At 41.2% G+C, this 26,391-nt stretch overlaps 1 protein-coding gene across 1 annotated transcript in view; it reads right to left on the bottom strand.

Annotated features, from left to right (window-relative positions):
• The window catches only part of MTREX (Mtr4 exosome RNA helicase), a 111,460-nt gene that overhangs the window by 3,871 nt on the left and 81,198 nt on the right, over nucleotides 1–26,391 (bottom strand). The window contains exons 20-25 of the mRNA XM_062211916.1: nucleotides 24,173–24,283; nucleotides 21,962–22,150; nucleotides 20,191–20,354; nucleotides 13,512–13,617; nucleotides 10,264–10,320; nucleotides 8,948–9,110 (exon numbers count right to left, since the gene is read on the bottom strand). Of these exons, the coding sequence (XP_062067900.1) occupies nucleotides 8,948–9,110; nucleotides 10,264–10,320; nucleotides 13,512–13,617; nucleotides 20,191–20,354; nucleotides 21,962–22,150; nucleotides 24,173–24,283 (790 nt within the window). The remainder of the gene's footprint in view (nucleotides 1–8,947; nucleotides 9,111–10,263; nucleotides 10,321–13,511; nucleotides 13,618–20,190; nucleotides 20,355–21,961; nucleotides 22,151–24,172; nucleotides 24,284–26,391) is intronic.

The raw sequence follows: 26,391 nt of genomic DNA, 5'->3' as shown, positions 1-26,391 counted from the left end.
CATACAGAAATACCTGGATTTTCTAGGTGCTCTATAAAAATTTTTGTAAATTCTACCTCAAAACTAAATTTAGTTTATATACTTATGGTAATTAAGAAAATAAACACTTTAGTAAACTAAACACTTCAGTAGAAACCTTCATTGCCAGGTAATGTTAAGGAATCCACATTAATAGGTTTCCAGGAGGAAGAAGCAGGATCACTAACCTAGTGAGCAGGTAAGATTTAAGTCCAGGAATATTGCTCTTAACCGCTGTTAGGTTGAAAAGAGAGGGAAAAGGACACACACAGGTCTAGGTAAGGCAAGTCTCATGGGACCGCTTCCTGCTGAAGCAGGCGACATCAGCTATTACGGTGGGTGGCAGCGGAGTAGGTGCTAGAGGACAGCAATGACAATCTGGAACCGTCTGAGAAGTGGCAGGGAAAGTGTGGGGAGAAGCCCGGCACCGAGGTGGGCATGGAGCTGTGCCATCTGCATCTGTGAGGTGAGGGGTCAGCTCAGCAAACAGTGTTAACAAGCTGGGACAAAGACTGAAGTCATGTGGACAGAACGGCCTAGGGCACGTAGCTGCCGCTCAGTAATGGTCATCTCCTCCTCCCGGGATGGTCTGCTGCAACTCGGAGGTGGGAGACTTTGGCTCTTGGTGGCAACAAACCACAGAGCTGAACTTTCCCCAGCAGAATACTCCACAGAGCAAACGAAAGAGAAAGTGAACTATGAGACGATCCAGGCTGGTGGTGCATAAGACGGAAGAACAAGAATCCCAACTGCTTCCTAATTCTCTCTGTATGCGAGTAATGGGGAGGGTCCTGAGAGGCTCGGTGGGAAGGTTTTCTCAGCAGGCCTCCAAGAGAGCGAGGACGCGCCCGCGTGATAGCCACCACATGCCCCGCCTTATTCCTGCCGCAGCTCACTCGGACCCCAACAAACGATTTTAAGGTTCAGAAAATGAACAGAGCACACGCATGGTAACGAGGCTGCGGCTGCATTTATTAGCAGCCTCTGATGGAAAACTTAGGGATTTCACAGAAGACCCTGTTTCCGTTTAGGCGAGGACTGTGCCGCCAGCCACTCCTAACTTTCCTACCACCACCTTCCTGGTGAGAAATGAAGAGCTTCCTGGCGAGAGCTTGTCGAGCTCAAGTTCACATTCTGGGTCCAGGATTAGGAACTGTCTCCTGCCCCCACCTGCGACAGCGGATACCTTAGGGCAACAGCTGCCCTGTCAACCTTGTCAAAGTTGCCGGCACTGCTTTTCTGATGTGAAGCTAAGACAATTACCTAAAATGACCAGGCAAGGATCAGTGAGGGAGATGCTCAGTTAAGGCCTAAGAAAAAAATAAAAGCCAGTCTTAATGGCATCTAAAGGACAGTTTCCTGGTGGCAGAGGATAAAAATCTACAAAACACTGTGAGGCTTTAACGTAGGAACTGGACTGAAATCAAACCACGAAGCACACACCCCCAACCACCCATGGAAGAAGGTGAAAAGAGGGGAGCTGGAGGTAGCAGGAGGGCTCCAAGTGGCCAAGCCCTCATACCCCTGGCAAGTCCATGGCCTGGTAAATGGACAGCATTTACCTCTTCCCCCGGCCCAGGAGTTCAGCTGCTACTCACCCCCGAATGGGCACCCTGAGGAGGTGGCAGCGGGGGAGCCTGTGCCCCTGGGCGCCGCTAACTGCTCGGACACCTTCCGAACCATGTCCCAGCATCAGCAGGTGAGTCTCGGTGCAATGACAGGGCTCGAAGAGTCCCTGTGTGACTCCCAGGGTATTAGGATGATCACGGGAGGTGAGGTGCCAAAGTGATTATCTTTAAAGGTAGGATGTTCAGCCTTCAATTACTAGCATACCACCCAAATTTCTGTTGTTACTCCTTAAGTTGAGCAAGTAAAAGCCATTCTCATGCTTTTAAATAAATGGGCCGGTTCATTAAAAAGCAATGCTATTCTAGCTACATGCCATTGCTAACAAAAGTTGATCATCCAGTTTCATCACAGCAAATTCAACATTTCCAAAAACTGACCTCATTACCTTTCCTTCCGAATCTCCTGCATTAACTAACCTATGAAAAACTTCGGCTTACTCATGTAAAGTGGAATAATGTGTGTAAAGTGCTGAACAAGTGTCAGCAACACAGCAGGAGCTCAACAGATGCTGGCTATTCTCAGCTGCTGGGAATGCTGCCTTGCAGTGGAAAAGGAAATCAGATGCAGAAACTTCTGGATATTTAGCTATGAAAACAGACAGTAACTATGTTCATAATTAAGGGAATTAAATTAGTAGTAGCTTAAATGTAAATATAGGGCACTTTGAAAAAGGAACCAAAGCAGATTCCACAGGTCATTTAAGACTGATAGGAAATCCTTTACAAAGTCGCTGCTATGTAGCAGCACCAAAGAGCCAGGCACTCTCTCTCCCAGTATTAACTGATTTCAAACATGCACCCCAAACCACAATCTTACTGTTTTAGTATTTCTACAAGTTTGCATGCTAACCAGAATCTGCAAGTTATCAAAGGCCAAACTATAGGAAATAAATAAGATAAACACATATTATGTCACATTTTCTAAAATATTTTGATTTCTGAAAATTTCATTCTGACACGATTTCAGATAACAAGAGAACATTTAAGAAAATGAGGCCGGGGCTGGTGTTGTGCCATAAAAGGTTAAGCCACAGCCTGCAACACTGGCATCCCATGTTGGTGTCAGTCTATGTCCCAGCTCCTCCACTTCCTATCCAGCTCTCTGCTAATGTGCCTGAGAAAGCAGCAGGAGATGGCCCGAGTGTTTGGGCCCCTGTACCACATGAGAGATCCTGAAGAAGCTCCTGGCTTCAGCCTGGACCAGCTCCGGCCATTGTGGTCACTTGGAGAGCGAACCAGCAGATGGAAGATCAATTCTCTTTCTCTCTCCTTCCTCCCCTCTGTCTGTAACTCTGCCTTTCAAATAAATAAATAAAAATTTAAAAACAATGAGGCCAGCAGGTACAGGACTGACAGCACATGCAATGGCTCCGGCTGCTGCCCACAAAGTCTCATCAACAAGTCACTGTGCAGTGCACAGGCCGCTCTCCACAGCAAGGCTTGGGACTGCTCCGCTAGGTGGCGGCTTCCCTGCTGTCTTTCTCACCTGCTCCAGTTCTTGACAGTCTGAGGGCTCCCCTTACTCCCAGCTTTTGAAATCATTTTGCCTCACTCATTAGAATCGGCTAGGTTAGCGTGAGACAAAAGCTTCAAAGCTAGGCCCCATTCCCAGGATATGGGAAGCTGAAGGAAACTAGAAATAAGTACACTAACCGAACGGTTTATTACAATTCTTTTTATCTGGTACTGCCAGGGGAATGAGGAAACAATTCTTTCAGGTTGCTGCCTTTTCTCTCCTTCAAATAGTGATAAAATACACACAGCATTTAAGTCAGCTCTTCAATCACAATGAAGTGTCCAATGGCTTTCTTATCCTCAGGTTCACCTCAGCACTCTGGAAAAAGCTGCACTGAGATATAACTCCTACGCCATAAAATTCACCCTTGTAAATGAGTGTTCTAGCCAGTGAATTTTATTATATTCACAGTTGTGTTAGCTATAAACTTTTCAAAAATGTTACATTTCAAAAATGTCTGAAAAAACAATTTTAAAAAGCAACTGCTTCCATTAAGCAGTCACATCCCATCCTCCTCACTCCTCAGGCTCATGGCAGCCACTAACCTGCTTTCTGTTTCTATGGATCTGCCTATTCTGGACATTTCCTAAGAATGGGATCACACAGTATGTGGCCTTTGTGCCTGCATTCTTGTGTGTGTGCGTGTGTGTTTCATGATTTATGTACAGGGCTGGTGCAGTGGTATAGTGGGCTAAGCCTCAGCCTGCAGTGCCGGCATCCTGTATGGGCGCCAGTTCGAGTCCTGGCTGCTCCACTTCTGATCTAGCGCTCTGCTATGACCTGACAAAACAGAAGATGGCCCAAGTGCTTGGGCCCCTGCACCCACATGGGAGATCCTGGCTCCTGGCTTTAGATCGGCCCAGCTCTGGCTGTTGTGGCCATTTGGGGAGTGAGCCAGCAGATGGAAGACCTTTCTCTCTGTCTCTCCTTCTCTCTGTATGTAACTCTGCCTCTTAAATAAACAAATAGAGATTTATTTATTTATTTGAAAGGCAGAGTTACAGATGGTCTCCCACGTGGGTGGCAGGGGCCCAACATTTGGGCCATCTTCCACTGCTTTTCCCAAGCCACCAGAAGGAAGCTGCATCGAAGTTGCACATTTGGGACAGGAACCAGTGTCCAAATGGGATGCCAGTGATGCGGGCGGTTGCTCTACCAACTGGCCCATTTCTGCATTCTTTCACTTAGTTTACTGTGTTCAATGTTGGTTCATATTATAGCATGAATCAGTGCCTTTTATTCTTTTCACAGCTGATAATTCCACTGTATGGATATACCTGATTTTTTACCTTCTTATGGACTGTTGAGACTACATGTTTTCATTTAAGGGCAACTCTTACAAACATCAGGCTTACCTAGTTCATGAATAAAACACAGCATTCGAGTAAGGAGAGAAAGCAGCAATTTCCCTCACAGTATTTCTGACTTCAGCTTTCTGGCATTCCCTTCATTGATTTCCCTTAGTTCTTGCTCTGACTCTAAATTAATGCTCCTATGTAGTTTGGCCCAAGGTTAGGATCACAAGTATACCCTATGACTACTTCCTACTAAAGCTCAACTTAGGCTGAACACTTTCTTGAGGGTAGAAACTGTTGCTCATTGTACCCAGCTCAGTGGCTGATCCTTACTAGAGCTCTGGAACTATTCATCAAATGAGTAAGTATCAGACTTTACTTCCCAAGTCATTTAGCACTAAAACTGTACTAAAATTTAAACAAAGAAACTATATAGATCAGAGAGCCAGTCTGAGTTCCTGTAACTGCTTTCAATTCAGTTCCCTGCTACTGTGCCTGGGAAGAAGCAGATGATGGCTACATGCTTGGGTCCTGGCCACTGATGTGCGAGACATGGATGGAGTTCTTGACTCCTGGTTTCTGCCTGGCCCATCCCAGGCTGTTGCAGCCATTTGGGAAGTGAACCAGCATATCCAAGAGCTCTGTCTTTGTGTGCTGCTCTACCTTTTGGAAAGTGTAGAACTGTTCTGAAAGGCATTAGAGAGAACCTGCAGTGGGGTCACAGTTTGGAAAGCATTTGCTTTAAAAACCCGTGGCATGGCCAGCGCCGTGGCTCAATAGGCTAATCCTCCGCCTGCCGCGCCAGCACCCTGGGTTCTAGTCCCAGTCGGGGCGCCAGATTCTGTCTCGGTTGTCCCTCTTCCAGGCCAGCTCTCTGCTATGGCCTGGGAGTGCAGTGGAGGATGGCCCAAGTCCTTGGGCCCTGCACCCCATGGGAGACCAGGAGAAGCACCTGGCTCCTGCCTTCGGATCAGCGTGGTGCGCCAGCTGCAGCGCGCCGGCCGCGGCGGCCATTGGAGGGTGAACCAACGGCAAAGGAAGACCTTTCTCTCTGTCTCTCTCTCTCACTGTCCACTCTGCCTGTCAAAACAAAAACAAAAACAAACAAACAAAAAAACCTGTGGCAGTGGGAAAGCAGCAGATGATGACTCATATGCTTGGGCCCCTGTACCCATGTGGGAGATCTGGATTGAAGTTCCTGGCTGTGGCTTTGGCCTGGCTCAGCCCCAGCCATTATGAGCACTTAGGGAGTGAACCAGCTGACAAAAGTTCTCTCTTACTCTAGTTCTCCCTCTTTGTCACTCCGCCTTTCAAATAAATAAATAAATCTCTGGGGTGGTGGTGGGGAAACCTGTGGAAGACAGAAGTACATTAAACAGTTTCAAGCGATAATTCTCCATGGAAGCTTTTCTAATGACAAGTGCTCAGTGGAAATCAACTCCTTTGTCCTTCACGAAAAGCTAAGAGCACGGTGTGTTTCTGTGCTGTCAGAGATAAGTAGTAGCAGCCAAGATCTAGGTCACAACAGATCTACCTAATAATCTGGATTAGCAGATGGAATCTCTAGGCATGAGCACATACAAACATTCTGTTTAAACTGCATTCAACTTTAATTTGGTGGGACTAAGGAATAACATTCCATCATTTTCTGAGGGTGACAGAGTAAATAATTATTTAAAGTCCTCAAAATTCCTCAACTGAATCATAATATAAATTGCTCTCTTGCATCAGACATCCCTAAAACATATGGTTTTAATCATTAGTTAACTAGCTCCAGTTAATGTTTGACAAATACTTTAAACTACTTCCAGGGCTCAGGATATGAAATAACCAGACATTTTTATTTTCATATAAAATTAAGAACCTTATCAGAAGAAAATATAGTTTGAGCACAGCACATTAAAAAGTTCCAATGTAATTATTTTTGCCCATAAAAATAAAAGCGCATTGTACTGGGGGTTAGAGCTTTGATTACAGTATTTTTCCCAATCATATAAAGCATGGGAAGAGAATGGCTATTCTGAATGAAAGAATTAAATGATGTCAAAATAAAAAAGATAAACAGGACCCTGGAAAAAGGAAATCCTATCCTGAGTAAACCAATATTATTTTTAAAAAATATATTTTTATTAATTCAAAAGAGAGAGAGAGAGAAAGAGAGAGAGAGAGAGAGATACTGACCGACAAAGGGATAGACAGAAAAAGATCTATCTGATAGTTCATTGTCCACATGTCAGCAACAGACAGGGATAGGCCAGGCCAAAGGCTCAGAACACAATCCAAGTCTCCCATGTGGGTGGCAGGGACCCAGGCACTTGAACCATCATTTACTCCCTCCCAGGGCATACATTAGGACGAAGCTAGAATCGGGATTTGAACCCAGACATTCTCTATGGGATGTGGGCATCCCAAGAGTCTTAACTACTGTGCCAAATACCTGCCTAAAAATCTGGGTTTTTAAAAAATTTTTTTTATGTTTATTAGGAGTTAACATAGTCCATCCTAATTTCAGAAAGTAAAGGCTTCATTGATTAAATAGCACTTAGACAGAAAAAGATGAAAACTGCAATGACATCAGACCCAATTAAGTTACAGCTATTAAATTTCAGTATCTCATTTTCAAACTCAAGGCAAATTATGATGTAAAATAGGCCCCCACCCCTAACCCCACCCCCAAGAAATTGAAAGGGGATAGACTAGACTTCTGAAAGGTTATTATGCTGTGGAAAAGATCAACACAAAGGCAATACTTGGTACTTGGACAGAACTACAAAGTGTCTTCAGTTTTAACAGCTTAGGCTTTATCTTTCAAACTATGGAAAATTTCCCACCTAAATTATAAAGCAAGAACTAAAAGATAACTCACAAAGATAGTTTCATAGGAATATCTAGGTTTTGCTTTTTTTTCAATTCACTCATCTAACAAGCTGTCTTTTGTGATTTTTCTTAAAACAAAAAACAGAAAGGATACTCTCTGCTATGTCCCAACTATTATTTTAAATCATTGTATTTTGACTTCTCAGACATGCAGATAATTATGTCCTGGAATTATTTAGTCATAGAACAGTCATTGGTTTAAGTTCTGAAACATCTTTAAGTTCTGAAACACACAAGCTACATGAACCTGGGTTATTGTATGTTAAGCAATATTCACAAATGAGGTGAGTCTATTGGGCTTTCCTAGTCTCTCACACTCAACTGTTGCTACCCTTCATTAACTATCAGAGACACCTTCTTACCATTTCTTCAAGCACAGATTTTCTGTGGATGAAGACGGTATGGTCTAGGGTAGGGTTTAAGTCTCTAGCTGATCGAACATTTAAGGATAAGCAGTTGTGGAGCTTTAAGTTATCAACTAACATGTGACTCATAGTCCTAGATACCAGGGTTCAAATCATGTTATCATGTTACCTTGGCCAAATTATTTACTCCAGTCTCCTTGCACAAAGTGGAAATGATAAAAGCTACCCTGAACTGCTACTATTGTCTGACATACAGTTGTTACTTAATGAACAATGACTTTCCCAACAAGAACATTCGAGACCATTTCACAAAATGATCATTTAAAAATTCACAAACATTAGGAAAGCTCTAAGATAGCATATCATAATTTAAAAGTAATAAACCCATTAAGTTTTATATAGGAAAGGTTCTTAGTTTAAAATTTTAGTATTAAGCTACAGAATTTAACATGTGCATCATAATTAAAGTATAAATCAGTAACCTACTGCTTTTTCTCATATTAAATTTACAAGCAATAGTAATATTTTAAACATTCTTATAGAGTCTACAAAAGCCAAACTCATTTATTTTTATTTATAAGAAAGCTCAATGTAAATATTTAATTTTGCCAATGTAATTCACCATCATAAACATCTAGATCAGCCAACCTTTTCCCAGTGAATACAGCATTTCTAAATAGTCTAGTTTACTCTTTTCTTGCTTCTTATAATCTACTTATTATTACTCCTTTTGCCTGTATTTTTTCATTCAAAATTTCTCTTCATTTGTTTAATAGTTATTCACTTTCTTAAAAAGGTGCTCTTAAATTTACTGTTTCAGGCTGTAAGAAACTGACTAAAACCAAGTTTGCTATTAGATCTGCAACAACTGATAATTTTATCTCTAATACTCTCAGTGGAATTATACAACAAAACATTAAAAGAGCAAAAAGTACAAATACCCTTGCAAATATAGCTTATTAGAATCATCTATTTGTGGCTGTACAAAATTATACACCATTAGTTTTCTAAGGAATTTATAATGAACACACTGTGCTTCTTAAATAACACAAAGGATTTGTGTAGAGTACTTTTCATGTATATATGCAGAATACTCCATTTCATTACCAAAAATCTGAAAAGTGTATATACATGCATATATATATATATATAAATGTTATGTACTATTCTTGTTCAGTTAAAACCATGTCATTATAAGTACATTTCTTGTATCAAAAGAAAATGAACGTATACAAGATTTAACCATACCTTCGAAGACATCTGTCATTTTGCAGATATGGGCAAATGTAGCTCCAGTTGCCCAGGTATATACTACATCCATTAAGTGAGGTTTGAATGAGCTTAGGTAAGTTTCTTCATCTATTTCCAATTTGGCTTCTGCTGAAACTTTTGCAATTCTTTTAGCACATTCCTTTGAAGATAAAAGACAGTATTAAAATTCCTTATTCATGATCTCCTGTGTCACGTCTTTCTTTAGTTTGCCAAAGCCAATTTCCCAAAAGGTCCCTTTTTCTTCTGAGGCTTTATGCCTGCAATTTAGGTATTCTGCCTCTGTGGAGAAACAGCGCCAATTAATCTAAAAGGTCAAAAACCCATAGGTACATATAGACTTCCTTGATTTTTGAAGTTTAAATTTCTTAGTAGTATTAAGGGATGTTAAATGTTCTGCTGAAGGGGACTTTTTTTTATTCCTCTCTTAAAATGCTTTAGCTCATCTTTCCTTGTTTTTCTACTGTTGAAAAAAATCAGTACATTCTAAGAAAATAATAAAAGACCCATTTATTACTAAAAGTTGTGGCTTTGAGGATACTTTCTTATCATAAAATAGATGTTAAAACTTCATTGTGGGGCTGGCATTGTGGTACAGTGAGCTAAGCCACTGCCTGTGATACCAGCATCTCACATGGGCACCGGTTCAAGTCCCAGCTCTCCACTTTGATCCATCTTTCTGCTAATGTACTTGGAAAAACAGTGGAAGATGGGCCAAGTACTTGGGCCCTTGCCAGCCATGTGGGAGACCTGATGGAGTTCCAGGCTTGTGGCTTCAGCCTGGCCCAGCCCCCGCCCTTGGAGCCATTTTGGGAGTAAACCAGCTGAAGAAAAAATCTCTCTCATTCTCTCTCCCTTTAAAAATCTTTTAAATAAATAAATAAAAACTTCAGTATAAACTAGAACAGAAGAATGTGCAAAAGCATATACTAAATTTAGTTCTAAGATGCCATTCTTGATAATAAGGAAGAAAATGATGCACTGACTTGTCATTGTGCAGTTTTAAGTCTAATACTCACCTGAACTTCATACAATTTGTTACAATGCTAGGGGAAAATGTTCAATTACTAAAACAAACATCATAAAAGATGTTATCAGAACAGTATTAAATAAATATTAAATATATATTAAATAATATTAAAGAAATATTAAATAAATTTGACTGATGTCAAATTATAAATTTAATCCCAATGGAATTTGTCTCTGTGGAATGGTAAAAGTGTGATTAGACTGTCAAATGTTTACTTTATAATCTACCATGGCATTAGATACATATCTCAAAAAAAAAATCTTACCTGCATTTGACGAAGTGGTCCTGCTAATTGCTCAGTTAATTTGGGCATCTCACTGGACTATAAAAGGAAAGACATACATGAAAACCCCAATTTAAGTCTAGTACATACTACCCTGCTTTGACAAAACAGAACTTTTATAATATCCATTAATATAAGATAAGAAGTTGGTCATTAGCATTTGGAGTTTCTTTTTTTTTTTTTCCTTTGATTTTTTTTTTTTTTTGGACAGGCAGAGTGGATAGTGAGAGAGAGAGATAGAGAGAAAGGTCTTCCTTTTTGCCGTTGGTTCACCCTCCAATGGCCGCTGTGGCCGGCGCATCTCGCTGATCCGAAGCCAGGAGCCAGGTGCCTCCCCGGTCTCCCATGCAGGTGCAGGGCCCAAGGTCTTGGGCCATCCTCCACTGCCTTCCCGGGCCATAGCAGAGAGCTGGCCTGGAAGAGGGGCAACTGGGATAGAATCCGGCGCCCCAACCGGGACTAGAACCAGGTGTGCTGGCGCCGCAAGGCAGAGGATTAGCCTGTTAAGCCACGGCACCGGCAGCATTTGGAGTTTCTAACCAATGCTTAGATTATATAGGCAAAATTATTACTTCTCTCATTTTATACACTATTTCAGAGAAAATATTATATTATTATATTGATAAATTTGCAAAGTGTGATAATTTTTGCCACTATAAATGGAGCTGAGGGACAACAAATATTGTAAACCTACATAGTAGTTACATCAATACCATAAACAGTTTAATCATAATTTAAGTTTGAAAGTTTTACCTTGTAGGCAACCTTTAATCTGTACAAACAGAAAACTCTGGACAAAAAACATCAAAAATAATGTCCCAAATTTGTTTCCACCAAACTTATCTTTTAACTGTTTCCATAAACCTTTTCAAATACCTTCCTATGGATATTATATTAAGTCAAACTAGTTGCCATATTATTTCTATTTAAACCAAAACCTACAATAAATAATGAAAAAGCAAAATAGCCAGAATAAATTCAATGTTTCAGTCTAACAGAGTACAGAGTGCAAGACGGCTAAATGTTTTGATATTGTCCATTCAAGGTTATCAATTACTGATCACATTTTTTGCAGCAGGTCTCTATAGGCAGAAGGCACAGCCCTGATTAAAGGAGGCCAAATGTGATTTCATTAATGTTCTTCCCATCAGGTATGGCAGTTTGTTACCTCTTCTCTGCTTTAGCCTCAATTCAAATTTTACTTCATTAGTGAGGCTTTTTTTAATCACGTTATTTAAAATAGTAATTTCAATGCCCAGTGATCTCTATCCAATTATTCTGCTCTACTTTTCTCCAAAATCTTTATCACGTTTTGATAGAATGTGTATTTTATTTCATCTTCATTCACTAACATGTAAGTACTACTGATAGCAGAAAAATCCACAGTATCTCTGGTGTTTAGATCTGTGCGTGACGGGGGCAGGTCTTTGGTATGATGGTTAAGACAATGCTTGGAGCATCTGCATCCCATACTGGAGTGCCTGTGTTCCAGTCCCAGCTCTGCTCCAACTGTATCTTCCTGCTAATGCCCTGGAGGACAGCAGGTGATGACTCAAGTACTTGGTTCCCTACTACCTAAGTGAGACATGGAAAGAGTTCCAGGCTCTTGGCATTGACCTGGGACAGTGCTGGCTGTTGTGACCATTTGGGGAAAAAATTAGCAGATAGGTGATCTTGCTCTGTGTTTCCCCCAGCCTTTCAAAATAAATAAAAAGAAACTTATCTTTTAATTTCATTTTCTATGAATTTCCTGAAGTACTAAAAAAAAGTCCTATAAAAGCTTAGACAACAATATTAAGTTATTTTTAGAAGGCAAATGATCTTGTCTTATTCTCATTTTATCTATGTTACCCATAAATAAAGTCTTAAGTGTGAATGAAATGTATAATATATTTAACTTTTTAGAACAAATTATATGATTTTTGGAATAGTACAAGAACAATTAGCATGCTTGTGTGTCATCCAGTACTTCATATTTTGGCCTTTTTTTTAAGAGTTATTTTTATTTGTTTGAAAGGCAGAGTTACCCAGAGAAAGAGGGAGAGGGAGAGATCATCTATCTGCTGGTTCACTCCCAAATGTCACAATGACCAGGGCTGGGCAAGGCTGAGGCCAGGAGACTAGAGCTTCTTCTGCATCTCCCACGTGGGTGCAGGGGCCCAAGCACACAGGCCATCCTCCACTGCTTTCCCAGGCACATTAGCAGGGAGCTGGATCAGAAGTGAAGCAGCTGGATATGGAACTGGTACCCATATGGGATGTCAGTGTTGCAGGTGGAAGCTTAACCTGATATGGCAGGAAGCTGGCCCCTATTTTTTGACTTCTGAAGAGCTTTTGAAAATGAAATAATTATTCATATAAAAAAATTATTGCTATACCAACCAGAATCTTAAGGTCACTACCTTAAATATTGTCCATGAAAACTAAGACTTCAGTGGCTAGTAGGATCAGCTGTCCTACAGTGATTCTCTAGTATTGGGATGGGCTGAGGTGTTACTTTTACCTCACTTTGATTCTTTCTTTCATTAAATTTTCCTGATTTTACTTTTATTAATCCTTTTCTATGAATAAGCCAGATCTTCAAAAAATGAACAAACTTAAAACTTGAAATCTGATTAGTGGTTGGTAATCATTCACAAATAAAATACTACTGTTTCCCTTTGTGATGATCCACACTTAACTATTTTTTATTTATTTTTTAATTAATTTTTTTTTTGACAGGCAGAGTGGACAGTGAGAGAGAAAGGTCTTCCTTTGCCGTTGGTTCACCCTCCAATGGCTGCCGTGGCCGGCGCACTGCGCTGATCCGAAGGCAGGAGCCAGGTGCTTCTCCTGGTCTCCCATGGGGTGCAGGGCCCAAGCACTTGGGCCATCCTCCACTGCCCTCCCGGGCCACAGCAGAGAGCTGGCCTGGAAGAGGGGCAACTGGGACAGAATCCGGTGCTCAGACCGGACTAGAACCCGGTGTGCCGGCGCCGCAGGCGGAGGATTAGCCTATTGAGCCGCGGCGCCGGCCCGCACTTAACTATTGCCCTTACTCCATTTACATTAAATTCCTTTGATTTTCAACTATATTGAATCTGTTCAAAATTAATTAAAAATTTAAAAAACAAAAATTCCTTTAATTTTCAATATTACCCATGTAAATATGAAGCAACATATTTACAACTAAAAATATTCGTAATACTATTGAAAACTAAAAACATGATATATAAAATCTGTTAACTCACATTCTCTTGAAACACAAAGCAGCTTAATAATGCCGTTGCCTGTTCTGCAGAAAGGTCATTGAAAAGGCCATTAAACATCATCTCAGTCAGAAGGAGCTCATCGGCACTATATAAGGCCATGAAAAAGAAATGTCACAAAGTGAGGACACACTCATATACAAATCCTAAACACATTATTTAGTCATAATAAGTAACCAATGATAAGTAATAAAGATTAATGTAAGGAAATAGCAGGTCTTTATATTTACCAATATATAAATAATAATGTATAGCACAGGTATTTAACATAAATATCCCAAATATCAAAATGCATATATTCATCAAAATAACCAATTCTCAACTTTCAGCATACTGGAGGAAATAGTCATTACCATTTATTAGCTGGTTCCTGAGGACTTTTTTTTTTAGCAATATTTTTTATTTCTTTATTTTAAGATATATTTATTCATTCATTTGAAAGGCAGAGTTACAGAGAGAGGAGAGACAGAGAGATCTTTCCATCTGCTGGTTCACTCCCTAAATAGTGCAATGGCCAGGGTGGGCCAGGCCGAAGCCAGAAGCCAGGAGCTTCCTCCGGGTCTTCCATGTGGATGCAGAGGCCTAAGGACTTGAGCTATCCTCTCTGTTTTCCCAGGTGCACTAGCAGGGAGCTGCACTGGAAGTGGAGCAGCTGGGATCCAAACTGGCACCCATATGGGATGCTGGCACTGAAGGTTTGGCTTGTTTTTAAAAGAAAGTCACTTTCCAAATTATTTATAGAATAAAGAGATAATGAAAAACATCTGTATTAGAAATGTTAGGATATACTGTAAAAGACCTATATTTTACTCCAAATTGTACTAGTGTTGAAAATGTACACAAACAAGATGGACAATGGCCTCTGAGTACAACAAACTACTGCTCATCAGGTGCCATCCACAAACTTGAAAGATAGCCACCTACTAAATAGGATTATAGATTTCACAAGCATCTCTAAAAGGTACTAGCTCATCCATCATTCCTTCTGTTTCTTTTTGCACTTGCACTGTCATATATACTACTGATTCCAGATTATAAATATGAGGGGACATCAAAAAGTGTAGAGAAGCAGGCATCTGGCACAGTGGGTAAGGCACCACTTGGGATGTCTGCATCCTGTATAGGAACGCCTGGGTTTCAGTCCCGGCTCCACTCCCAAGTTCAGCTTCCTACTAATGTACACCCTGAGAGGCAGCAGGTGATGGCTCAAGTGCATGGGACCTAACTACTCAAGCCAGTACTCAAACCCAGGCTCTCCTATATGAGATGCAGGCCACCTACATGGGATACCAGAATTCCTAGTTCCTGACTAGCCTGGCCACCCTTACCTATTGAGGACATATGAAGGGTGCATAAGCAAATGGAAGATCATTCCTTGTGTCTGTGCCTTTCAAATAAAAATGTAAATAAATTAAAAATTTTGAAATCCATCCACAGTTTTTCATTCTTTCATATACTTTATACTTTCAAATCTATAGTTTTTCATACTATTCTAGATTACTATTTTTGGTTTTTCTTTTGTATCACTAAATGTAGTATTTTAAAAGCTGACAATTCCATTTCATTGATAAGAAAGCCATCTTCTTTGCTCCAAGATTGTAAAGCATTTCCTATTCAGGTTTGTTTTATAAAAAGATACTGTATTTATTATGGTGAAGATTAGAATAAGTACCACTTTTTTTCATTTTATTTTTTTAAAATTTATTTAATAATTTTGACAAGCAGAGTGGACAGTGAGAGAGAGAGAGACAGAGAGAAAGGTCTTCCTTTGCCGTTGGTCACCCTCCAGTGGCCGCTGCGGCTGGTGCACCGCGCTGATCCCAAGGCAGGAGCCAGGTGCTTCTCCTGGTCTCCCATGGGGTGCAGGGCCCAAGGACTTGGGCCATGCTCCACTGCCCTCCCGGGCCATAGCAGAGAGCTGGCCTGGAAGAGGGGCAACCGGGACAGAATCTGGTGCCCCAACCGGGACTAGAACCCGGTGTGCCGGCGCCGCAGGTGGAGGATTAGCCTGTTGAGCCACGGCGCTGGCTTCATTTCTTCATCATCTATTTCTCTCCAGTTTGCTTATATATACACAGTGACCTTCAGTAACTGGCCACCTAGAATTGTAGTAAGGAGCATTTGGTGAATGAAAGAATATTGTTACAAGTCCTTTTAGTAAGAGAAGATGGTCCAGGTTTTTAATATAAACCATCAGGTAATTAAGTCTCTTCTGATCAACAACTGAATAAGAATCTCATATCCCCAGGGCAGTCACTGTGGTGCAGTGGGTTAAGCTCCTGGTTGGGACACCTGCATCTCATATCAAAATGCCAGTTCTGGTCCTGGATACTGTACTTTCACAATCAAGCTCCCTGCTAATGTGCTTGGGAAGCAGCAAATTATGATGGCTCAAGTACTTGAGTTCCTTCCATCTATTGGGAGATGTGGCTAATTTCTAGTTCCTGGCTTCAGCCTGACCCTTCATAGGCTGTTGTGAACATCTGGGGAGTGAACTACCAGATGGAAGATCTATGTCGATGTCTGTCTCTAACTCTGTCATTCTGCCTTTCAAATAAATAAAACTTTCCAAAAAATTTTTTTAAGATTTTATTTATTTGAGAGGTAGAGTTGCAGACAGAGAGAAAGGTCTTCTACTCACTGGTTAACTTCCCAAATGACCACAGTAGCCTGAGCTGTGCCAATCTGAAACCAGGAGCGAGGAGTCTCCTCGGGGTCTCCTACGTGGGTGGCAGGGGCCCAGGCACTTGGGCCATCTGCTACTGCTTTCCCAGGCTACAAGCAGAAAGCTGGACTGGAAGCAGGGCAGCCAGGACACGAACCGGTGCTGACGTGGGATGCCAGCACAACAGGTGGAGGCTTAGTCCACTATGCCTCAGCAACGGCCCCTCAAATAAATAAATCTTAAAAAAAAAATTTTTTTTTTTTAAAAAGGATCTCAAATTCCCTTTTTTCCTTAGAAATACATGGTGCAGTCACTGTTTTGTATTTGAGAATTTACCTAGGGTCTGAGATTCCGCTTTATGTGATCATTTCACTGTCACTACTTTGTCTAGAGTGCTTTTTGTTTAATTGTATTTACCTTCTGATTTGTGTAATAATCGCAAAATATCTTCCTGTGTTATTTTTTTCTTGCCATAATAGGTAGAAAATAAAAACTTTTGAATTCTACTATCTCAACATACTAAATGCCAGCTAAAAGAAAACCAAAACAAACCAAAAGGACCACAAAGATGGTGCTTCTAGGCTTCAGAGTTCCATGAAATTTCCTATCTTTATAAAAGGGTTTTATGGACCTAGATAGTAATTTTTAAGTATGTTACTCTAATTTTTAAAACTTTTGAATATTTATTTATTTTAGAGAGAAGAGTGAACTCGTGTAAGCTTTTCCCATCCACTGGTTCACTCCCCAAATGCTTACAACAGCTAGGTCTGAGTGAGGCTGAAGTTAGGAACCAGAAAGTTAATCCAGGTCTCCCATGTGGATGGTAGGAGCCCAATCATTTTAGTTATCACCACTACCTCCCATGGTCTCCAATAGCAGGAAGTTGCAAACAGGAGCCAGAGTTTGCTATTGAACCCAGGGACTCCAACCTAAGATGCAAGCATCTTAACTGCTAGGCTAAATGTCTACCCCTATTTTTTTAAAAGTAAAATTTCGGCTGATGTTGTGGTGTCCAGGGTTAAATCACTACCTGCAATGCTGGCATCTCCTGCTAATGTGCCTGGGAAAGCAATGGAAGATGGCCCTAGACCTTGGACTCATGCACCCACATGGAAGACCCAGATGAAGCTCCTGGCTTCAGCCTGGCTCACGCCCGGCTGTTGTAGCCATTTGGGGAGTAAACCAGCAGATGTAATCTAATCTCTCTCTCTCTGTACTCTACCTTTCAAACAAAATAAAATAAATCTTTAAGAAAAATTTCTCTTTAATTGCTCAAAAATCAAAGTAAAAAAAAAACTTGTGTTCCTAATAACTGATTTAGCAAAGAGGATAATGCATACAGAGTAAAACTGTCTCAAGGAGCTACAGTCTAATGTGGGAGGAAGATGGATAAGCCAATAATCCTACAACAGTGATCTGCCAGAATGTTTTAACAAAGGGTGATAAGGCACAAAAAACACTGAATCTAAAATCGGATTGGGGAAGTTCAGATTTTGGAAAAAGTATGTAGGAACATGCAGGAAGTAGGGCAGGGATGAAGTACAGGTCATCTACACAACAGAAACAGCATGTGTGGGGTGTGGTAACAGGCTAAAAAGGGAAGGGCAAGAATATATGAAATTATGGAATTTATTCTAAAAGCAACAGAATCATTGACTTTTTAAAAAAGATTCATTTATTTATTTATTTGAAAGAGTTACAGAAAAAAAGAGGGAAGGAGAGAAAGAGAGAGACGAAGAAATATATCTTCCATCCACTGGCTATCTCCCCAGGTGGCTGCAATGGTCAGGACTAAACCAGGCTGAGGCCAGTGGCCTCACCTGGGTCTCCCACGGGGGAAGCAGGGGCCCAAAAACCTGGGCCACTTCCTGCCACTTTTCCCAGGCCATCAACAAGGAGCTGGATTGGAAGTGGAACAGCTGGAGCCGGCGTTGTGGCGCAGCGGGTTTTAAAGCGCCGACATCCCCTATGGGTGCCGGTTTGAGACCTGGCTGCTCCACTTCTGATCCAGCTCTCTGCTATGGCCTGAGAAAGCAATACAAGGTGGCCCAGTTCCTTGGGCCCCTGCACCCACATGGGAGACCCAGAAGAAGCTCCTGGCTTCGGACAAGCATAGCTCCAGCCGTTGTGGCCAATTGGGGAGTGAACCATCAGATGGAAGACCTCTCTCTCTCTCTCTCTGCCTCTCCTTTCTCTGTGTAACTCTTTCAAGTAAATAAATTTTTTTTTTTTTTTTTTTTTTTAAAAAAAAGGAAGTGGAGCAGCCGGATATGACCTGGAGCTCATATGGGATGCCAATGTGTGATTACAGGCAGCAGCTTTATCTGCTATGCTACAATGCCAGCCTGAGACACTCTTAATAAATAAAATGACAGAATTGGATTTTGTATAGAATACTCTGCAAACAATCTAAAGGATGGGTTGTAGAAATTCAAAGCAGGAGGCAAAAAATAATTAGCAGGGCTACTGCAATAAACCAAATTAGAGCCTCTATAGAATAATATATCTTCCTTTTCCTCACATTAAAAAAAAAAAAGAAAAAAATTTTTAATGTTTTAAAAAAACTTAAGACAAAATAACTTTTCAAAGGAACAGGCCCTACAAATCTTTTCTAAAGTAAGCACACTACACATGGCTGGCATACAAGTTACTAGTAACAAGTGTAGAAAGGTTAATAACCTGTTAAATCATATAATAAAAAAAGATTACTAATACCAAACAGTTGTTCCTTAGTATCTATGGAGATTGGTCTCAGGAACCCCTACAAACACCAAAACCCTTACATAAAACTCAGTAGTATTTGCATATAACCTATGCACATCTCTTGTATATTTCAAGTCATCCCCAGACTACTTATAATATCTAATACAATGTAAATGCTGTCTATGTAAGTAGTTGTTACACAGATAGAATTTTTTTCCCCACAGTATTTTTAATTTGCAGTTGGTAGAATCTAGAATCTACAGATGTGGAATACAAAGACATGGAGAGCTGACTCTATCTTGTATTCAATTTTAACTGTGGCCTATAGTATGCTCTATTGTAACACCCTATTGTTAGATCAAAACATCAGTAAATCTGCTATCCCTATAAAAGAATAATAGTTACTATCCTAAGTTTCAAGGTGAGAAATGTTCAAAATGAAAAAGAAATATATATAAAATAACATTATATAAAAATTCCACAGTGCATTATTTTTTAGAGGGGCGGACAGGCAGAGTTAGACAGTGAGTGAGAGAGAGAGAGAGAGAGAGAGAGGTCTTCCAATTTTTCCGTTGGTTCACCCCTCAAATGGCCGCTATGGAGCCAGGTGCTTCCTCCTGGTCTCTCATGCAGGTGCAGGGCCCAAAGCACTTGGGCCATCCTCCACTGCACTCCTGGGCCACAGCAGAGAGCTGGACTGGAAGAGGAGCAACCGGGACAGAATCTGGCGCCGCAACCGGTACTAGAACCGGAGTACCGGCACTGCAGGTGGAGGTTTAGCCAAGTGAGCCGCAGCGCCAGCCTCCACAGTACATTTTTAAAAAGTCAAAGGCAATGTATTTTCCAATATCATGGTCCAAAACTTTAAGTAAAATGGAAGATATTGCAAACACTTTACATTTTGAAGATAGTTCTTTTTGCTAAAGATATCCTTTATTTTTAAAATAGTAATCCCATTTTAGAGGCAGGTGTTTGCCTCAATGGTTAGACTAGCACTTGGATGCTGGTGTCCCACAGTGGAATGCCTGAGTTCAAGTACTAGCTCTGCTGTCTCCAACTTCCTGCTATTACACACTCTGGGAGACAACAGGTGACGACTCAAGTACCTGGGTCTCTGCCTCTCCTGTGAGAGACCACACTGAGTTCTTGGCTCCTGGCTTTGGTCTGGCCCATACCAGGCTATTGCAGTTAGTTGGAAAGTGACCTACCAAATGGGAAATCTCTTTATGTTTCTGCCTTTCCAATACAATAAATAAATAAAATAACCCCGCTTTAAAATCAACCAGATTTTACCTGCTTATCTCACAAGCCACTCGTCCTTTCATCTCAATGACATCAGAAGAAGTAGCAAACCCCAACCTTCTTAAAACACGTTTGCGACATTTGAGCTCATCCATTTGTAGGACAGTTCGTGCTTTCTTTAGCTCCCGCTTTGCAGATTTAATATCGATTGCAATCTAAGGCATATAAAAATAAATAAAATTCAATAGTAAAGTGAACAGTGAAAAATGAGATTTACTCAAGAACAAAAATATTTCATAAAAACACCTTACAATATAGTTTTTTGTTAAGCTTCAGAGTGTGGGTGTATATGCTGCAGGTGAGGAGGTTGCACAGCAGTTGCTTAGATGCATTTCCCAGGATATCATACAAGAGGAATGATGTATCTGAACAGTTACTGAATTGGATGCAGAGTACAGAGATATTAGGAAGTATAAAAAGCATTGAAATGTTGAGAAAGAGAGCACAGCTCTTGCTTAAATGAAGTAAGGAGAAAGAGCTAGAAAGAAAGGAGTAAGCCAGTTAGTTATGAGCTAGACAAGGTAAGAGAGGAGGACACACAAAATGTCTGATGAATTAGGATGGGCTCTCCCAAGACACGATTCACTGGACAATTAATAATATTCCTAAAGTACCAATGGTGCGGGGAAGGTAGCAATGGCACAGTGAACAGGGAAAAAAAGAGAAATACACGTATGAATCTTTTAACTATTTGCTTTTCCCCCCATAGTTTCCTGAAAGTCTTCCTTTATATTGCTCTCAAACTGCATTGCAAATGTGTCTAAGTAGGAATAGCTTTGGGGGCCAGCTCTGTGGCATAAAAGTTAATCCTCCGTCTGTAGCGCTGGCATCCCATATGGGTGCTGGTTTGAGTCCTGTCTGCACCATTTCCAATCCAGCTCCTTGCTAGTGTGCCTGGAAAAGCAGTGGAAGAAGGCCCAAGTGCTTAGGCCCCTGTACCCACATGGGAGACCTAGAATAGGCTTCTGGCTCCTAGCTTCAGATCAGTATAGCTCTGGCTGTTGCAGCCATTTGGGGAGTGAACAAATGAATGGAAGACCAATCTCTCTCCCCTTCTATTTCTGCCTTGCAAATAAGTAAATGCATCTTTTAAAAAAATGGCTTTAGCAAAGAGAGCAGGCCTTTACTCAATACAGAGATGAAAGCTTGCATTGGAGGGGCTGGAGCTGTGGTGCAGCAGGTTAATGCCCTGGCCTGAAGTGCTGGCATCCCATATGGGTGCCGGTTCAAGACCCGGCCGTTCCACTTCCTATCTAACCCTCTGCTATGGCCTGGGAAAGCAGTAGGAGATGGCCCAAGTTCTTGGGCCCCTGTACCCGCGTGAGAGACCCAGAAGAAGCTCCTGGCTCCTGGCTTCAGATCAGCACGGCTCTGGCCGTTGTGGCCAATGGGGATTGAACCATCAGATGGAAAACTCTCTCTCTCTGCCTCTCCTCTCTCAGTGTAACTCTGACTTTCAAATAAATATTTTAAAACAAACAAACAAACAAAAAGATTAGACACTTTGAAGGAGTGTTATGCTTTGAACTGTTTTCAATTAAATAAAAAGAAAACTTAAAAACAGCCCCACATATATCAAATACCCAACCAAAGCAAAATGAACTTCATCCTGTCTTCCTGATGAGTTCACAGGTTGCATAGTTGATATTAAAGACAGTGAGACATTTCTCTGTTTTAGCTGATAAAACCAATAGCCCAAGAAAATGGAAAATCATCGTTATTTAGTAACATAGAATTCTACACATAAAAGTTATTGCCGTACCTGTGCTTTTTTTTCACAAAGTGTATACACAGTTTCCAAATTTGGATCATTGTGAAGTGGATGAGAGTACATTCGATGCTCAAAAGCCTCTACTTTTTGAATGACTTTTTTAAGCCCTTGATCTTGAATGCCCATATCATCAATAGGATCTAACAAGGGAACACCATCAGGAAAACGTTTCTGAACTTCCTAAAATAAGATATAAAAATTTCATTTTTTAGTTTGCAGATAAAACTAGTAAAACCAAATTAAATATTTCCTTTTTTTTTTTTTCTACACATATGGTCATAAAAATTCTGTCTATGGGGCTGGCGCTGTGGTGCATTGTGTTAACCCATTGTCTGCTCAATTTCTAATCCAGCTCCATGTATATGCCCTGGGAAAACCAGTGGATGATAACCCTGTACTCACATGGGAGATCTGAATGAAACTCCTGGACCCTGTGGCCACTTGGGGTTTGAATCAGCAGATGGGAGATCTTTCTCCCTCTTCCTCTACAACTCTTGCCTTTCAAATAAATAAAATAAATCTTGAGTAATAAAGGGGCTGGTGCTGTGGTGTAGCAGGTAAAGCCAACACTTAAAGCACAGGCATCCCATGCTGGCATCAGTTTAAGTCCCAGCTGTTTTACTTCCCATCCAGCTCTCTGCTATGGCCTGGGAAAGCAGTGGAGGATGGCCCAAATGCTTGGGCCCCTGCACCCACATGGGATACTGAAAAGAAGCTCCTGGTTCCTGGCTTTGGATTGGCCCAGGTCTGGCCGTTGTGGCCATCCAAGGAGCAAACAGCGGATGGAAGACCTTTCTCTCTGCCTCTCTCTCTCTCTGTAACTCTGCCTCACAAATAAATAAATAAATCTTTTTAAAAAGGCATTTAAAAGGCCGGCGCCACGGCTCACTAGGCTAATCCTCCGCCTTGCGGCGCCGGCACACCGGGTTCTAGTCCCGGTCGGGGCACCGATCCTGTCCCGGTTGCCCCTCTTCCAGGCCAGCTCTCTGCTGTGGCCAGGGAGTGCAGTGGAGGATGGCCCAAGTGCCTGGGCCCTGCACCCCATGGGAGACCAGGAGAAGCACCTGGCTCCTGCCATCGGATCAGTGCGGTGCGCCGGCCGCAGCGCGCTACCGCGGCGGCCATTGGAGGGTGAACCAACAGCAAAAGGAAGACCTTTCTCTCTGTCTCTCTCTCACTGTCCACTCTGCTGTCAAAAAAAAAAAAAAAAAAAAAAAAAAAAATCTAAAAAGGCATTTAAAAAAAAGCAACACGATTAATTTAAATATGAGTACATAACTTCAGAAAAGCACCACTGGACGCTGGTATTCCACTGGATTTTCCATGGAAAGGTAAGACAAGATTCAACAAATTAGGAGTTGGAAAGGGATGGTGGAGGAGAAGGAGTACAATGAGACAAACATAAAGGGTTCAAAGACATTTGAGTTCTGCTTAATAAGCTGTTAATGCCAACTATTTCAAGAACTCGATATCTTTGTTAATGCATATGGTACCATTTCCAGTTATGCCTCCTGTACTCAACAAGAACCAGTGTCAATATAAAATCAGAGAATGTTATAGATTAAGTTGGCAAGTTCCATTTATAAAGAAATTAAGTCACAGTTATGGATTTAACAGAGAAAAGACTAAAATTTTAGTTATAAAGTTTAAACAGTTCCAAAAAGAAATCTTCTGTTGCTAAGAGAAAGCGTTCTTCTATCAGCAGGCTCACTTTCCTGTTTCTTCCCCTGCTCCCCACCTTGGGTTTCCCAATACATGGTGACTGATGTAAGGACCAAGGACAACAGTAGTTTAACACTGTTTAAACAATGGACAACACTAAGACTTAGTGAATTTGTTACTATAGTTGATATCAAAGCTTAACTATCTCATCATGGAATACAACACAGCGATATTTCAGACAATTGAAAAAGCAAGGCTGAAATTTGTTAACAGACCTTGATAAAATTCACTTCAACTTAAGATTTAAAATAGTGAACTGAAAACTGAAATCAGAAATAATATTTTAAGATTTTTCCAGAATGACTGAATTATTTATGCTAATAACAAATTTATATTTTTGTTAGTAACTGCACCACTATTGGTAGCGTTTAGATTTTCTGAAAAAAGCAATATATTTAAAACCACTTTCATTGTCTTTGTATAAAGCTTATTTATACTTATATAGAATTTATAATTAATTTGTAAAATTTATTTGCATACCTGTATTGATTTTAAAACACTCTGTCTATTGTCCATTGGCCGAAGGTCTTTAGGAATGTAAAGCCTAACACTGCTGATAGCAGACAGGAGATGCACCAACACAGGGACTACCTGTGAACAGGAAGTTACACAATAATGTATTTAAAATTGCATATTTTCAAATTATGCCATTTCTAAAAGTTGGACCCTTAAAATTTAGCAATTTACATTATGTGACAGGGATCAGAAGCAAATAAAAACCACTGAGGTACAGCCTCTTACCATTGAAGCTTTCTAAAAAGCAAAACCTAATTCAAACCTATCAATAACAGGAAAATAAATGGTACATAAAAATAAAAGATCTCTGTAATAAAGAATCCATACTTTATTTTTACTTGCTCAGTATCTGGCATTTAAATAAAACATGTAGTAGTACTGTAGCAACACAAAAGACAGACTTCTGTTCAACAGATTTAGATAGCCAGATAGGTTCATGTAAGTCTGGATCATCTTCAAGAACACGTATCTACAACTTTTCTTCTACTACCTTTTAGTCGAACACAACCTACCCTCACCATAAAATATGTCATTTAGCTTCCATAAATTACTCTTGAATTCAAAAGACCTCTGGGATAAACTGAAGCAAGGCTAGTATTTTCACAGGTCAGCAAGTTAGCATACTGGTCTACCACAGTTACATTTACATGGATCAAGGATCATTAATGATCTTTTTTTTTCTTTCTTAAATTTGACAGGTAGAGTTATAGACAGTGTGTGAGAGAGAGAGAGAGAGAAAGGTCTTCCTTGCGCTGGTTCACTCCCCAAATGGCCGCTATGGCCGGTGCTGCGCTGATCCGAAGCCAGGAGCCAGGTGCTTCTTTCTGGTCTCCCCATGTGGGTGCAGGCGCCCAAGCACTTGAGCCATTTTCCACTGCCCTCCTGGGCCACAGCAGAGAGCTGGACTGAAAAAGGAGCAACCAGGACTAGAACCCGGCGCCCATATGAGATGCCGGCACCTCAGGCGGAGGATTAACCAAGTGAACCATGGCGCCGGCCCCTCCATTGGCTTTTGATAACAAGTAAATTCATAGTACTTTAATGAAAAAATGGTACACCAGTTGAACATAGGTTCTAGAGTTAAGACAGATTGAGCTTGAATTCAGTTTTTAGCTAGTTGTGCAGCCTTGAACAAGTTATCTATTTTTCTTAAACTTATTTATTTTGAAAGTCAGAGTTACAGAGAGAGACAGAGAGGTCTTCCATCCCCTGGCTGACTCCGCAGATGGCCAGAAAGGCCATTACTGGCCAACCTGAAGCCAGGAGCTGGGAGCTTCATCCAGGTCTCTGACATATGTGGCAGGAGCCCAAGCACTTAGGTCATGCTCCACTGCTTTTCCCAGGCCATTAGCAGAGATTTGGAATGCAAGTGGAGCAACTAGGACACAAACAGGAACCCATATAGAATGCCAGCACTGAAGGCAGAGGTCTTACCCATTATGCCAAGTTATCTAAACTTTTATTTTTATTTCCTTTTTTTAAAGATTTTATTTATTTATTTGAAAGTCAGAGTTACACACAGAGAGAAGGAGAGGCAGAGAGAGAGACAGAGAGAGAGGTCTTCCATCTGCTGGTTCATTCCCAAATTGGCTGCAACGGCTGGAGCTGCGCCAATCTGGAGCCAGGAGCTTCCTCCAGGTCTCCCACGCATGTGCAGGGCCCAAGGACTTGGGCCATCTTCTACTGCTTTCCCAGGCCACAGCAGAAAGCTGGATTGGAAGTGGAGCAGCTGGGACTCGAACTGGTACCCATATGGGATGTTGGCACTGCAGGCGGCTGCCTCACCAGCTAAGCCACAGCACCAGCCCCTTATTTTTATTTCTTAAGATTTATTTATCAGGGTTGGCGCTGTGGTGTAGCGTAGCTGGAGTGAACCAGAGGATGGAGGACCTCTCTCTGTCTGTCTCTGTCTCTCCCCCTCTCTCTGCCTCTGCCTCCCTGTAACTCTAATGTTCAAGTAAAATAAATAAATCTTAAAAAAAAAAAAAAAGATTTATTTATTTGAAAGGCAGAGAGAGAGAGAGACAGAGAGAAACCAACTGATCTTCCATCCACTGGCTTACTCCCCAAATGGCCACAATGGCCAGGGTTGGGCCAGACCAAAGCCAGGGGCTTCATTCAGGTCTCCCATGTGGGCACAGGGGCCCAAGTACTTGGGCCATCCTCCACTGCTTACCCAGGCA

Source organism: Lepus europaeus, chromosome 15 (genome assembly GCF_033115175.1).
Source record: "Lepus europaeus isolate LE1 chromosome 15, mLepTim1.pri, whole genome shotgun sequence".
Lineage (NCBI taxonomy): Eukaryota > Metazoa > Chordata > Mammalia > Lagomorpha > Leporidae > Lepus > Lepus europaeus.
Note: the sequence above shows the minus strand (reverse complement) of the source record. Positions and strands in the feature narration are given on the sequence as shown.